Raw genomic sequence first — 16,792 nt, 5'->3', positions numbered from 1 at the left:
ATGTGTCAAGTTTCCAATATAACGTGATGTCAGCGAGTAAATTGGTGAAAGATCAAGGCATACATGTCCAGTTTCTTGCTAAAAGTTGTATTTTGCAGAACTAAAGTTCTAAGAAGGTTCTAACTGAGGGCTTCTTACACAGAGATCTATATCATGTCACTATGTTTTCATGATATAATTATCATAGCTCAATAAATGCTATCAATGTGACTATAACTACTACAAATGTCCAGTTGTGGCATCTTAGACAATGACACATGTGCAACATATACATTTCCTTATTTTGTACATAACTTGCTTGACTATAATGTATGTCATCAATCTAAACAAGTTAGAAAACCTTTTGGTGCTAGTTCCATTCACTCAAAGCATTGTTTTAAATTATTACATGTTGTTTGTTGGGGGCCTTATAAAAAGCCTTCTTTGGCTGGTGATATGTCCATGTTCACTATAGTAGATAATTTTAGTAGGGTAACATAGACTATATTGTTCAAGAATAAGACACAAGTCCTTTATCTACTTGAATGTTTTATCAAATTGATTTTTACTTCGTTTGTTACCAAATTCTAGAATATTTGCATAAATAATGGCATTGAGTTTATTAGTATAGATACTAAAAAAGACTTTAGATATTTTGGTATTTTAAATTAGAAAACCTATGTGTATATGCGATAACAAAACGAGGTTGTAGAAAGGAGGCACAACGCTTTAGTTACTATTGTTAGAAATTTACAACACAAGCTAAATTTCCAATCAAGTTTTAGGCTGAAGCTTTACTACATGCTACCACTTTGTTAAATATTTCATCTACTGAAGTTTTACACTGGCTCACACCTTATTAAGGTCTTTACAACAAAACTTCAGATCATCCGACTTTCCATGTTTTCATATGTAATGGCCCTATTTTCCATGTTCAGCCATAAGGAGATAAGTTTTCTACCAAAGAAAATCCTTGAGTGTACTTAGGGGTTTTCTTGGATTGAAAGGTTGTAAGATGTATAACTTAGATACCCATAATTTGTGTGTTTCCATGGATGTCATCTTTAGTAAGGCAATGTTTCCCTTTAGATAACTAGATTCAAAGGAATCATATACAACTGATTCAATACTTTTACCATCTAAGATATTTATGAGTTTGATCATAGTCTGCTTCCACTATTAGGATCACATGACCCGTAACTAGAAAAGTTGGCCTTTACTACAGTCATCACCACTTAGAAGCTTCAGTATTATTTTCAAAGCCATCCTATAGTAGTTTGGACAGACATGCCCCTGAAAAATCCTCTAAAGACCAGAGACATTGGGACGGTTGGCTGAATGGGCCCTAAAATTAGTGGAGTTCAAAATTTTCTTCAAACCAAGAAAAGCTTTAAAGGCACAGGCACTGGTAAATTTCCTTATAGAAATACCGAGTGATTCAATCGAATCAAAGCTCTCCAACGAAAAATGGGAAATATTTGTAGATGGAAGTTCGGGGAGAGAAGTAGCCGGAATTAGAATATTCATCAAAAGACCTGCTTGGATACAATTAAAATACACAGCAACACTTAACTTTATAGCAACAAACAACGCAACTGAGTATGAAGCATTGATATAGGCCCTACAATTCAAATCTAGTAGTAAATCAGTCCACAAGCCAGTACACAACGAAGGAAGACTCCATGAAATCCTACTTATAAATGGTAAAGGACCTGTTGACCGAGGCCAAGTTAGATGGACGAAGGATATAACTATAGAGAATCCCTCGTGAATAGAATAATGGAGCGGATTCACTAGAAAAGCTAGCATCTCCTCGAAGGGCCCGTAGACTTGTGCATGCTTGATAGAACAAAAAACAAAAACTTGCATACAAATAAAGGAAATGTTGTTCATAGACAACTCTGCAGAGTTGTTCTACCCAATATGAAAGTATGACACAACAGGAGAGCTTCGGGCATACAAAAATGAAAGGATCAAAGTAATAAGAAAAGTAGGAAGATATTCAGTCATAGGTGATAACCTATACCGCATATCATATTCACATACTTTGCAAAAAATGTATCGGCTTTAAAAAGAGGCATAATACGTCCTTAGCGAAATCCATGAAGGAGATTGCGATGCACATGAAGAGGGCGAAGCCCTAGCCATGAAAGCCCAACTACATGGATTTTATTGCCCTTTAATGGCTAGAGATACAACAAAAAATGTACAAAAATGTAATGCATGCTAAAAGTTTGCTTCAATTTATGATCTGTAGCTTCGGCCATGAAAATCATCAACCATCCATGGACTTTCGCCACATGGGGAATAGACATTATGAGGCCTTTCCTAAAACCCAAAAGACAGAAGCAATACCTCCTAGTAGTTGTAGACCATTTCACTAAATGGGTAGAAGCCGAAACCATGTCAGCCATTATAGCAGCAATAGTCATAGACTTCGTGGATAAGCTTACACTCACTAGATAGGGAATACCCCACACCATCATAATAGGCAATGGTGCCCAGTTCAATTCCACAACTTTCAAAATCTATTGCGCAAAGTTACAAATCAAGCTTCGGTTCAATTCTGTCGAATGGCATGACAGAAGTAACAAATCTAACCATTAGGCTAGGTATGCAGAAGAGATTCGAACTTATAGACTCAAATTGGGTGGACCAGGTACTAGAAGTATTATGGGCCTATCGAACTACTCCTCGGATGACCACAACAGAGACTCCTTTCTCCCTCTGCTATGGAACCGAAGCTTTTATACTAGTAGGCATTGGTGCTGAAAGTCCCAACGTGGTATTCTACTATGAGGAAGACAATGACGCAAATATGAGAAGAAAGTTAGGCATGGATGGAGGAAAAGAGAGATGGCAACAGAAAAAACTAAAGCATACATGCAGCAGATAAAGGCAATTTATGATAAAAAAAAGTTTGGCCCAAACAATTTCAAGCATGCGAATTAGTTTTGTGAAGTACTGAAGCATCACAAACTGATGAACGGAAAGGAAAAATGGGAAGGATATGGGAAGACCCGTTTCAAATAGCCGAGTGCATCAATACACACACACACATATAGGCTAAAACGAATGGATGGGAAGCTAGTACTCATAATGTGGAACGCAGTACCACTAAGAAAGTATTACAAGTAAGAGTACCTATTGTTGAAACACAATTTCCACATAGATTTTGATTATGACAAAAATATTAAATTAAATTTATATCTCCATAATTAATAACACTTTAAAAGATCAAACTGATTTATTTATACTAATGTGTTTGTTGAAGTGTTTTAGTTAATTATAAGCAATAGTTCAAGGATGTTTATTTGGGCCTTAAGGCCTCTTAGGCTAGTCCCGACCTTATCTGGCACCTTTGATTTGAAAGATACCTTACCCTTTGATATAGGTTCATCATCAAAATTCACTACCTATGCAGGCATCAACACCCCTTTTGAATAAGAGTATTGTTTTCTCTGCAAGTTTGGCCACATATGAGTCACTCAGCATAAAAATTGACAGAGGAGTAGGAGCCAAAGGTGCCTCCTGACTAGAAACTCGCCAAAGTACCCATGTTGTACCAAACAAAAAAGATTGAAAAAGAACAGAAGACTAAACATAACAAGCTGGAGGCAAAATAAGCTCACTAGTAGTACAATTCTCAACGCCCTAGACAGATTCCCCCAAAGAGTTGGAAATAGCAGGGATGAAGCTAACTCCTAGAGAATAGGAAGAGGTTAAACCCTTAGGGAGGGAGGAAGAAGACACGTCACCCCTTCTAAAAGCAGCAACATCCTTTTTCTTCTTAGCTGCCAAACGTTCATCAGCTTGCCGAGCTAGCAATTTTGAAGCAGGTTAGGCATGTTAGAGCATGCAAAGCACATAAAAAGGATTAAAATAAAAAAACAAGGTAAAAATATCAGAAAAAATACATTCAAGAAAGGCCATGAATTCTTCCTTAGTAAAAGTCAGGTCCATCTCCACCAAAAAAGACATAAATTCTTCTCCTTTGCAAAAGAAGGACCCAACACAGGTTATTTCACCTTATTCATGGGATCAATATTCCAGGAGGACTGAAATGGGAACCCATCAGGATATAAAGCCCCCCTCATTGACCTCCCACCCTCGTAAATTACCCAGAACTAATTGGGTTTGCAGTTCTTGTTTCTAGAAACCTTATTCCGTGCAAAAGACTTCTTATTCGAAGGCAACTTCGAAATCCACAAAGAGTCACCCTATCTGGCCTCATAGAATGCATCCATATCTGGTCAGCTCAATACCTAGATCTTCACACACCTTCACAAGGCCAAACAAGTCCATCAAGCCATTAGGAGAAAGTTGAGCAAGACAAACATCAAACTCATTCATGAGATTGATGGTACTGGATAAAAAGGAAAGCCGAACCCCATTCTTTATAAAAAAAGCTTGTAGAAACCCAAATATCCTTCTGGAGCCTTAGTTATTACTTCATCAGAATTAGGAACTACAAAACCCAAATGTTCGAACTTCGGATACTAAGAGACTATCTCTATTAAAGAAAGATCATCCATGGTGGAATGCTGCTCAAAATTCTTGGGCTTGGGAACAATATTCGTTTTGACATTCTCAGAATCTGAAACCTTTTCAACTGGCGCCTTCTTGTGACCTATTATAAGCAAAATGAAATACTAAAGATAGAAAGTAAGAAATAAGATGAAAATTGAAACTTATTCGAGAAATCAGACAGATAGGAGCACAAAGCACAGAAGAAAAGTAATGAAAAGCTCTATGAATGTGAAAGCAGTATAAACAACTTAGGGGGAACCTAAGCACCTTTATAATAGAGGAAAACGAAAAGATGAAGAAAAAATGGAATAAATCAACAGAATAAATGTTTATAATCATTAAACTTCATCGTCGAAGCCTGAAAAATGCGAAGAAAGAGGCCAGCAAATGCAGACCACCTGGACAACACATGCCAAATGATACATAATTTTCGAGAAAACTTGCACATCACGTACTAATAAGGAAGTTGTGACCCACACAAAGGAAAATGGCCAAAGTCGAAGCTTTTTTCATTCCCCTTTTACCGAACCTTATAAGAGTTCATAAAAGAAGTGGGGACATATGATATCGGATAAAACGATTTGGAACACGTGACTCTTTAGGAACTCTCAGATCAAATACCACAGGTGGAGATCTAAACCTGCGAATCCATTAAATACTTCCATGGAGATTTTCCGATTAGGAGGAAACACCCATGCGACTAGGATAGAGATTAGAAGGAATCTCCCAAAGTTAGACTTCCGACAGAAGGAGTCCTTCATCTAAAAGGATTTGTAGAAGAAAAAGGGTTGGACCAACCGATCTTATAAATAGATAGGTATGGTCACACCAAATGATACATTGACACTACTACCTTACAACTAATCTTTCCTCTTCAACCCTTTCTACACCTATTAACTTAGACTTCAGAACGGGTTCATTGCACTTCGGCCCCTCTCAAACATCTTGTTTTGTTTTACAGAGCAAATTTCGGAAAGTACGTAAGAACTCCAGACACTCTGTAGGAAGTCCAGATACTCAAATCATCACAAATTGTTAATTATGAAGTCAATAATTTCGGTGGCATAAATTGAAAAATAAAAGAATTTATCAAATAAAAATGAAAATGATTAGGGAGGTCCATTTAAGAGCACAAATTGGTAGCATGTCTATTTATGTACAGTACATCATTTGAAACTTGGGCTTGTCTGGCTCTCTCCTTATCTTTCCTTGACTGTTTGTTTTGTATCGGCTGGATTGTGGAACTGCTGCGCAACCAAATCATTTCTTATTATTATTACTTTGAATTGGAGTTGTTAGGTGGGATTATTGCTTTCAAACTACTTTTCTCAGCTCACTCTGTGTTTTTCTTGTATATAAAATAAGCTACTTGCCTGGTGGTGTCGTTTCTTTGCTCATCTTGCCCAATTTATAATTGTAATCTCCCTCTTTCTTTCTTTATCTCTCTGGGGCTGGGTTTCATAAGTGTTTTTGTGTGATGGAGGAGAGATATGAGCCAATTAAAGAACTTGGTTCTGGGAATTTTGGGGTTGCTAGATTAGTTAAGGATAAGAAGTCCAAAGAGCTTTTTGCTGTTAAGTACATAGAGAGAGGGAAAAAGGTATTTCCTTTTTCATTACTTTTACCTAATTCAATACCTATTCTATTCTTGACTTTATATTCTCTAATTCCTTTTGCTAGATTGATGAGAATGTCCAGAGAGAAATTATCAACCACAGATCCTTAAGGCATCCCAATATTGTCCGGTTCAAAGAGGTAACACACCCATCCAATTACTCTATCCCTTTCAATTGCACAAATATAACAATTTTAATCATGTTCAAGACTGGAACCTGTCTGCTCTATATGATTTCACTTAATTGCTCTTTGAAACTTGTCTAATTTGTTCTTCCTTTTGTATATATATATCATTTGGTATGCTTTTAGAAGAGTGAGGGGTTCTTTTGCCTAAATTTGATCTCCAGAACCAAAATTGATACTCAACCTTGCAAAATTGTCTTTCAATTTGCTTGAGTTAGTACTATTTCTGGTCTAAGGATTTCAGAAGATAGAATATAGTCAGGAACATTACATGATGTTTCTTTATTTTTCCTTGTAGGTCTTATTGACTCCGAGTCATTTGGCAATTGTTATGGAATATGCAGCTGGTGGTGAACTCTTTGCAAAGATATGCAGTGCTGGTAGATTTAGTGAAGATGAGGTTGTAATGCTTGTTTCATCACTTCCATTCCCACTCCATTTTTATGCACTGATGATTTCTAAATGCGCTTCCTTTTTTCGGTACAGGCGAGGTTTTTCTTCCAGCAGCTGATATCAGGAGTCAGCTATTGCCATGCCATGGTATGTTGCATCATGTGCAAGGTCTTTGTTTTCATTAACATACAATTGCTTGACAATTACAACATCCATTGCTTTTGTTGCAGGAAATTTGTCACAGAGATTTGAAACTTGAAAACACACTCTTAGATGGAAGCCCCACGCCACGACTTAAAATATGTGACTTTGGCTACTCAAAGGTTTATTTTTTTTATATCTTGTGTGATATTTCTTCCTTGTTCAACCTCGAAAGATAATTGCAATTCGATTTCGGATTTGTTATGCTTTTGTCTCTTACAATTTCAGTCTGGCCTATTGCATTCACAACCTAAATCAACAGTTGGAACGCCTGCTTATATTGCTCCTGAAGTTCTATCCCGGAAGGAATATGATGGAAAGGTACTTAGCTATAAGTATGTGACTTAACATAGTTTAAAGGCCACTCCTAGCTTTTTTATGCCATCATGTAATCGTTTGCTTGTCATGAACAAGTATTGGAAACTACACTAATGATTTCCTTCCAAGAAATCAAATCCTCCTCTTATCTTAGCTTCGTGTTATCGGTTTTAGATTGCAGATGTTTGGTCATGTGGGGTGACACTATATGTAATGTTGGTGGGAGCATACCCTTTTGAAGATCCTGAAGATCCTAGGAACTTCCGAAAAACTATCGGGGTGAGCTAGCTTCAGATGATAAATATTATTCTCCCTTATCATGTTACATTGACACTTGAAACTTCTGCAGAGAATAATGAGTGTTCAGTACTCCATACCGGACTATGTGCGGGTTTCTGCAGATTGCAAGCATCTGCTGTCTCGTATTTTCGTTGCTAACCCTGCCAAGGTAAGCAAATAATCTTGTCCCTCTGGATGATTTGAGAAAGAGTTTAGCTATTTGATTTTATACTGATAGTGTATGATTGTGAATGAAGAGGATTACAATCCCGGAAATAAAGCAGCACCCATGGTTCCTAAAGAATCTACCAAAAGAACTGATTGAAATAGAGAAAAAGAAGAATGCAGAATCGAAAGTAGACGAACCAAGTCAAAGCCCTGAAGAAGTAATGCGCATAGTACAAGAGGCAAAAACACCAGGGGCAGGGGGGAAAATGAGTGAACTAGGTGTTGGTACTACATCTGATGACTTATTAGAAGAAGAAGAAGCTGATATGGAATCTGAGATTGATGTCAGTGGTGACTTTCTTCCCTGAACATCACATTCAATCCACTTTTGGTACATATATATCTATGTATGTTTTGATTAATATGGTGTAAGAAATACAATTACATTGATGATCTTTGTTTCTAAATGTTAATAATAAATTTAAAGTCATCTTTATAAATTGGTTAAAGCTCCATTGACCATCTTTGGTCTTACTACTAATCACCTTATTGGAATACCAACTAGCATTTTAGTTTTCAAATTTTCAGATCACCATGAAATTCTACTTATAGTTTCCAAATTTTGTGGAATGAAAACTTTTTTCCACAGTTTAAGTTTGATGATCCATCCAATATATCTTTCACGGTCGCAAGATGAATATATATTTCTTTAGGATCGCAAGATGATTGTCAAACTCCATAAAAGAAAACTTCAAGTTCTACTATTGTTACTTGATAGTTTTACAAGCTTAAACTCAATTGATAGTGCATGTTCCATGTAGCTTCAAGAAATGGATGATTACGAGTATATTCAAAGAAAAATGATGCTTGAGATGAGCTTTTAAATAGTGTGTATTATTTCACACTAATTTTCAAACTAGAACAAATATATAATTGTTCTAACTATATTACCTTAATATCTCTCCATTCTCTAAATTTGTCCAATTTTAACACTTAGTCCCATTTACTTAATAGCTAACTTATCAGCTTCTTCAAGAGGCACGAAGTGTTACATTTGTTGAGTTGATGAGACTGATAGGTTAGCAAATGAAACAAGTTCAAGGTAGATATTAAAATACTTGCACAAAAATAATGTTGAGAAGAAGGATAATGGAAAGATTAAGCAGATGAAGTCCTTGAAGAAGTAGGTGACTCAAGAAATTATTGAAGAAAGTCTTCTAGTAAATGTGATAGGAAGGAAATCCAGCAGACTTGTAAATTGGATATATGTTGCTTTTGTTTGGGTGTCACCTAACTTCAATTAATTTTATAAGTTATGGGTTTTGGTGGAATTAGAGGTTATTTGATCTTTAATGTTTTGTTAAACTTATTTAAAAGTGTTCAGTTTTGTTGTATTTCTTTGTTTGTGGTTGTGTTTTATCCAACTTATATCAGTTTTGCAAGAGACAAAATTGGGTGAAATTAAGTGACACTCAATGAAATTGGATGAGATTGGGTGCAATTATCCATGATTTGTTTGTTTGTAAAAGTCTATCCAACATAAAGAAAAAATCCATCTTGGTTTAGGCCTCGAATTCCTATTTCTTCTCCTAAGTATCTGTTGTCCACAGAGATTTGCTGGACGGCGTTGTCACTGGTGCTGTTCATGTAAGTTGTGGGCAAATGATGTATTAAGCCTTGTTTTTTTTTTTTTTTTTTTGTCATTGGTAATGATAGTTTTTTATGTTTTAAAGTGTATGACTTGTTTCTTTAATGATATCTACACATGTAATGTTGTCGGATATTTTACTTGTGTAAGTATTTATTTTAATTTACTTTTAATTGATTGAGTTAGTTTAATATGATAATTTCACTCAAATTCATCCACTTTTACTTAATTTCAAAAGTTGTGAAAAATGTGTGAAATTATTGCATGGTAATGTTTCGAAACTCATACTAAATGTTTTTTTAACATTATTTTTAATGTTTTTTTTTATTATTATTTTGTGAAACAATTTGATATAAGTTCTGATTGATTTTTTTTGTCTGATTTTACTCAATTTTATCAACGTAGATGTGGAATTGTGTGAAATTTCATTTTAACATTTTGAAACATATATGAAACTTTTAGAACATTATTCATAATATTTCTTTATTATTTTAACTAGTTTGGTATGAGTTTCAGTTCATTTCGTCCAATTTCATATACTTCTAGTTGGTTTCTGAAGATACGAAAACGATATGATTTTGTAATTTTACATTTTGGAAATTGATGTGAAACTGTATTAAACATTTATTTGTATGTTTTATAAATTTTTTCAATGCGTTTCAAATGAATTATAGCCAATTTCAATCACTTTCATTGAATTTTTAAACATATGAAATTGTGTGAAATTGATGCTCTAGATGTTTAAACTCATTTGAAAATTGAAATTTTCTCTTTTATGAAACTTTGGGAGCGATTGATCGAACAAAGGCTAAGGAGGACGGTGAAGATCTTAGAAAACCAGCTGACTTTATGCCAGGAAGATCAACTATGGAGGCTATCCATCTAATAAGACAATTAATAGAGCACTATCGAAATAAGAAGAAAGACTTGCATATGGTTTTCATTGACTTATAGAAGACATATGATAAGGTACCAAAGGAAGTACTTTGGTGGGCCTTAATAAGGAAAGACATTTCGCTGAAATATATCGACATCATAAAAGGACATGTATGAGGAAGCGTGCACGAGTGTACGTACCAGTATTGGAACGACTGAGGAGTTTCCTATTACGATTGGAGTGCATCAAGGTTCCGCACTTAACTCATTTCTTTTTGACATTGTTATGGATGAATTAACAAGTTCACTTCAAGATGGTATACCATGATGCATGTTGTTTACAGATGATATTGTGTTGGTTGATGAGACGAAAGAAGGCGTAGGGAGGAAGTTGAAACTATGGAGACAAGCTTTGGAATCTAGAGGATTTAAGTTGAGCCGAGTTAAGCAGAATATTTAGAGTGTAAGTTTAGCGACGATAGTAGTAGGGAGGCAGGCACAATAACCTTGGATGGGAGAGTTGTCCAAGGCTCGGATTACTTCTGGTATATATGGTCTATTATTCAAACGGATGGAGAAGCAGATGTAGATGTTGCTTATAGGATTAAATCTGGTTGGTCGAAGTGGAAGAGTGTTACGGGTTCCCTTTGTGACCCCGACATGCCTAATAGATTGAAGGGGCAATTCTACCGCACAACAATTAGACCTGCATTGTTATATGGTACGAAGTGTTGGGCAGTGAAATACTGTCATATTCATAAGATGTCGGTGACGGAGATGCATATGTTGAGATGGATGTGTGGTCATACGAGAAAGGATCGGGTGAGTAATGAAATAATTAGGACAAAAGTAAGGGTTATATCTATTGAGAATAAAATGAGGGAAAACCGACTAAGGTGGTTTGGCCATGTAAGACGAAAAGCGCTTGATGCGCCGGTTAGGAGGACTCGAGAGTGGCAAAGGGATGTAATAGCGAGTGGTAGAGGAATACCTAAGCAAACTTGGAAGAAGGTGATCGAGAGTGATATGAGTTTATTGAAGATTATGAAAAATATGGTAGTAGATAGGACAGATTAGAAGGAGAGAGTTTATGTCACTAACCCAACTTGATTTTACGGTTTTGTATGATGGTTCATGTTAGCCGATTCCAAATCATTTCGGAACTAAGACTTTGTTGTTGTTGTTTATATTAGAATGTTTTTCAAATTCCTTTCTATTAATCAAATACAAGTGCAAATTTACTATTTCTGACTTTTAGTTTAGATATATTTAATGTGTCGAGAGTGTCACCTAGAGTATAAGAATCAATAAGAAATAATGGACACTTTTAGATTGAAGATCATCAATCAGCTCCAAGCCAATTAAGTGAGCATATTTTTCTTTGGGAACTTGCAGTAAACACTAGCCATGATAAATATTTCACCGATTTCCATTGCAAAATGAGGCATTAAAAAGGATAGCTTTAAAAGCCACAGCCACTGAAATGTCTAATGATAAGCAATAGCTTTTTCACAATCCTCTCCTAATTTTGCACTGATCACTAATAGACTAAAATACTATTCTAGCATAAACTTCCAAACACACCCGGAAACGATCTTATACTTTCTCAGGTGTGGGAGAAAGGTTATGAGCAGCAACGCAAGGCTATGGTCGCCCAGCATTAGGAGTCGGTGACTGGTAATGCTTTTGGTTACGCGGAGAAACATGAGGTCCGTTCTGTATGCTTAAGCTCCTTATCGGCTTCTGTAAATTCCTTGCCTGTCCTGCATGCTGCACCCTACTTCCATTTAAATTTCGGGCACTAATATTAGAGCCGGCTCGCTCTGCTTGCATGGCCTGAAAGTAGGATGAAGAACAGGCCATGTCCTTTAGGTGTTGCAGAGGTTTCAAGACATGAACGACTTCACTCATCAGAGGTCTGGATTTTGCATCGCGGTTAAGACATTGAGAAGCCAACCGGATTGCCTTTTGAGCGCCCTTTATCGAGAAGTGTCCTTCAAGGCGAGGATCTATCAGTCGGTAGAACCGCTGTCTTTCCCCTAGCTGCGGTCGTGCCCATTCCACTAGATTATGCTCGCCATTTGGCCGGTTTTTGTCCATGGATCTTCTGCCAGTTAACATTTCAAGTAAAACCACCCCGAAGCTGTACACATCACTTTTCGAGGTCAGATGCCCTGGCATAACATGAAATGTAATAAGTATAGATGGATCACATAAAAACATTGAGCAGAGAACAAATACAAGCACGGCAGAATACCTACGGTTGCACTGAATCCTCCAAAAACAATAGAACATGTCAATAAAAGTTGCATAGACATTGTAATTATCATGCTTACCTGTCATCACATACTCAGGGGCTGCATAACCATATGTTCCCATTACACGTGTAGACACGTGAGTCTTATCTCCTTCAGGACCATCTTTGGCCAGTCCGAAATCAGAAAGCTTGGCATTGTAATCCTGGAACAAATTTAGCTATAAGTTAGTGCAATGCAGATAAGAAGAAAAAATTTATAATGTAGCATAAAGACTAGTCACCAACCCCATCAAGCAGGATATTAGATGCTTTAAAATCTCGATATATCACTGGTCGTTCAGCTTCCTCATGAAGAAAGGCAAGACCCTGTGCAGCACCAAGGGCAATTTTTATTCGGGTAGACCAGGGAAGAGGCAGGGACCCTGCTATATCAGATATCATTATAACCAGGAATGCACAACATTAATGTCAAGCAGCAGAGGATAGTTTACTTATAAGAACAAATGTGTGGGAGCACGTCTTCAAGACTCGATTTTTTTTATGTACTGCATGATTTCTAGAATATCTGCATTATGTACTCAGTCCCTAAATTCTATAGCAAAAGAATATCTGCATTATTATGATTCTCCCAGGTCCGCATTCACATTTGATAGGTAAGTTAAAAATTGCTATATGTGATTCAAAATATCTTTACATTTTCTAAATATGATCATAGATTCCAGCTGATAAGATGCAAGAAAATGCACAAACAAATAAGGAACGCAAGTCCAACCACACATGCATGAACACGCACACACAAACATATATATCTAGCAACTGAAAAGGCCAAACTTTATCTTTTGCCTCTTATCATCCCTCCCTATAGGGCTCATCACTAAGCGCAAAAATGGGATTCCTTCAATTTTGAAAATAAATGATGAGCATGCCCCACTTAACAATGACTTGAAGAAGGCATTACCAGTTTTTAGAAAGAACAAAGTATATTAGAGAAAATATTTGGAAAAAAATGTTGATAGACGTACTTCTGAAGAGGTGATTTTCCAAGCTTCCTCGAGGCATAAACTCATAAACCAGCAACCTCTGGTTATCCTCAATGCAGTAGCCTACTAGCTTTACTAAATTAGGATGGAGAAGATCACCGAGAAAATTAACTTCAGCCTGCCAAGTGAACAAGAATAACAAACCACACAATTAGACAAGCGATGAAGCGAAGATAGAACAAGCATAAGCAAGAACAAACATGTCAAAGAAACATATCCATCATGCAAAGGTACACTACTTAAGAGGTTTCTTACAAGCCATTCTTTATGACCCTGAAGTCCATCATGGTTGAGAGTTTTTACTGCAACAGGGACCCCATTGCCAGGTTTAACAGGAGAAGTCCCAGAGTCACTAATCCAACCTTTGAATACGCAGCCAAACCCACCCTCACCAAGAAGACTTTCAGGCCTAAAATTCCTTGTTGCTGACTTAAGCTCATAATATGAGAACTTCTGGAGCTGAGAGGAAATTTTTAGTTCCCCACTCATGTTGGAGCTGAGAGTACTTCCAGTATTGCTTGTGGTCGAAGTTGATCCAAGTGGAACAACTGGATGGCCTCTGCTAGTATCATTGGTGGTATCGCTTGTAGATTTACTTGCCGCTGAATTAAGCACAAAAGCCAAAATAAGTATATATGATTTAGTGAACTGGTTCCTGACAGCATGTGCAGTCAGGGTATTTTAGATAAGAAATAAGATGTATCAGGACAACTGATTTAAACATTGACTACACAATACAAATGAGCTGATCCACATTTAATCATCCAAACACAAACAAATGGATGATGGAAATATTCTTTAAGCTTTAAAGTTAAAATGGCAAACAATATCAGCCTGCTTTTGGTTGAATTGAAACAACCATCCGAACATGAATCACAAACATCACCTTAACAGCCTACATATATTCTCAAAAGCATCAGCTAGAGGATCGACATAACAAAAATTCGTACTTGCAACTACAGATTCTTGTTTCTAATTTAAGAAACAAAATAAAAGAACGCACAAGTCCACGAATGAAATCCTACACAGCAGGTCTTTGATAAGCTGAATGACTCCATTCACCATTTCTCTTATTTTCATCATGGTGTCTTCATAAAAAAAACTCTATAAAATTGGCGTCTATGGCTTTAACGACCATGCCTCTTTATCCATTAGATTTTCTGTCTAAAATAGAGGTGGCCCTTATCAAGCTTACCATGTTATGTGCTTTTAAAACTCAGCAAACTTTTACCACTTTATTCTTGTGCAATTGAAAAAGAAGAGTATTCTACCTTCAAGTGAAAGATATTACAAGTTCTCTAGTTTATATAATACCTTGTAATGCACAATGTTTCGCTGTTTAAGTCAATACGACCTATTCTTTATACCATGATATACCACAGGAAATCTAAAGTTGTTCACAGATTTGGACAAGTGTGCCCTAGATAAGTAAATAAAGCTATGTGTCACGTGTTCATACGCGTGAGTATACCTAATATCAGTAAACCTTAATTAGCTTTTGATGATATGTTGGATGTATCATTTGTTTTAACTTATCTATTTAATTGATTGGCTCCAAGATGCCTTTTGGTTCTACGCGTGTCAAGTTTCGCTTATATATTGAACAAATGCCAAGGTTTTCCCATAAATAGCATAAAACATTTGCATGATTCTCATAATCTGACTGAGCACCAGAAAACTTCAAATGCTAAACTACATGTCATGCGGTTATCAAAATTACTGAACCTAACAAAATAAGATGCGAAAATAATTAGAATAAGATAAGATCACATGGTTTAAGCATTTATTATATAATCTTTATCCGAAAAAAGTTCGTTACATGATAAGCCATAAAGTAAATGACTGCGAACCATCTTTCGAATGGAACTTACTATAATTAAGCACTGGAAAAGGTCGAAAATAGCTAATATCCTATAATACAGAGTAATCATTACCGCATAACGACAAACAAATAACCAAATCCAGATAAGAATTTCGAACGAGATGCAGAACACGAAATGTTCACATACCAACTACAAGGATTTGAAACAAATATAGTATACAAACGGACATCAATGGGGCATCTAAGTAGAATAATTAGCATGTAATCATGAACAAAACATCTAACTAATAATGGAATAGACATTAGAAACAAAGAATTTAAGAAGACAGACTTATAAAATGGATACCATTTTGTGTGCTAGTTCCACTTGTGCAGATATCATCTTTGGTCTTTGAAGCAACACAGTTTCCCAAAAACCTAAACTTAAACCAACATCCAGGCCCCTCTACTTCTCCATCATCACTCTTATTTACCTCTGATTTTCCCATACCTTATTTCACAGTATCAGGACAACAACCCCTCTTTCTTGTAACCATAAATTGGGAGAAATTCCCTTATCTCAGAACTCAATTACAGAAACCTTCTCGTCAGCAAAAACAGCCCCAAAAGCAGAAATTTAGAGTGCCTGATAACGCATATGCAACAAAACAAACAAACAATCAATCAAATTCGAAGGTTAACAAAATGTCGTAAAGGAAGAACCTTTTTGAATATACAATGCACCCAATATAAAATTAGAACAATGTCACTCAAATCAAATTTCAAATGAAATACATGCAAGAGAAAAGAGGCAGCAGTGGGAGCAATGTCCAGGTAGTATGAAGAAGAAGGTGAAATTGAAAACACAGAGAAAACCCTAGAAAAAGAATCAAAGACGATGAGCGGCATAAATGAAGAATGCACATAAAAAAAAAAGGTCAGAAGAAACAGAGAGACTCACATACGACATTGGCAAGGCAGTGAGAGGTAAAAGTGAAGAGCGGAGAGAAGAGTACAGAGAAGGAAAAAGGCGTTACTTTTGTAATTGTTTCCAAAAGAGAAAGAGAGAGATTTAGTTTGGATAACAGGTCAGGCAGTGAGACAGTGACTTACTTGAATTTTGGTATTCGGTTGGCTAATGAATAGCTAACTGCGAGCTAAACAAGAAATATAAGTATTATTTTGATAAATCCCATGTCGTATTTTTGTCCCTTCGTTTTGTTTTTCTCTTGGTTTTGTCCATTTCACCCCTGTCTCTCTCTCTATGATTCCATTCCACCATTTTAATATTCTTTTTTTTTTTTAAATAAACTGCTTAACTAGTCTTAACTTTAATCTCTTCAAACTTTTCGTTACATTAAATTTGGTTGAAGTTAAACTTAGTGATAGTTATCACATCAATAGAAATACTTTAAAGAGTGAAACCTCAACCTTAAAATTATGGTTTTTTTATTAAATTTCTTTTGAATTAAACCGTTGATACCATTTACTTTTTATTTTTT

The 16,792-nt window shown here is 36.1% G+C and overlaps 2 protein-coding genes across 2 annotated transcripts; one reads left to right on the top strand and one right to left on the bottom strand.

Annotated features, from left to right (window-relative positions):
* Nucleotides 1–5,670: 5,670 nt before the first annotated feature.
* Nucleotides 5,671–8,168, top strand: LOC136233600 (serine/threonine-protein kinase SAPK3-like). Its single transcript, XM_066023331.1, has 9 exons — nt 5,671–6,109; nt 6,190–6,264; nt 6,608–6,709; nt 6,796–6,849; nt 6,933–7,025; nt 7,132–7,224; nt 7,396–7,500; nt 7,571–7,669; nt 7,758–8,168. Exons 1-9 carry the CDS (start codon nt 5,987–5,989, stop codon nt 8,034–8,036), a joined length of 1,023 nt encoding a protein of 340 aa, XP_065879403.1. The 5' UTR covers nt 5,671–5,986; the 3' UTR covers nt 8,037–8,168.
* A 3,432-nt stretch (nt 8,169–11,600) lies between these two features.
* On the bottom strand, nt 11,601–16,418 carry LOC136233599 (serine/threonine-protein kinase PBL35-like). Its single transcript, XM_066023330.1, has 7 exons — nt 16,252–16,418; nt 15,658–15,936; nt 13,745–14,091; nt 13,472–13,607; nt 12,735–12,871; nt 12,529–12,652; nt 11,601–12,366 (listed from the first exon to the last, which is right to left on the bottom strand). Exons 2-7 carry the CDS (start codon nt 15,797–15,799, stop codon nt 11,837–11,839), a joined length of 1,416 nt encoding a protein of 471 aa, XP_065879402.1. The 5' UTR covers nt 15,800–15,936; nt 16,252–16,418; the 3' UTR covers nt 11,601–11,836.
* Nucleotides 16,419–16,792: the final 374 nt, after the last annotated feature.

This window comes from Euphorbia lathyris, chromosome 6 (genome assembly GCF_963576675.1).
Source record: "Euphorbia lathyris chromosome 6, ddEupLath1.1, whole genome shotgun sequence".
In the NCBI taxonomy this organism is placed as follows: Eukaryota; Viridiplantae; Streptophyta; class Magnoliopsida; order Malpighiales; family Euphorbiaceae; genus Euphorbia; species Euphorbia lathyris.
Note: the sequence above shows the minus strand (reverse complement) of the source record. Positions and strands in the feature narration are given on the sequence as shown.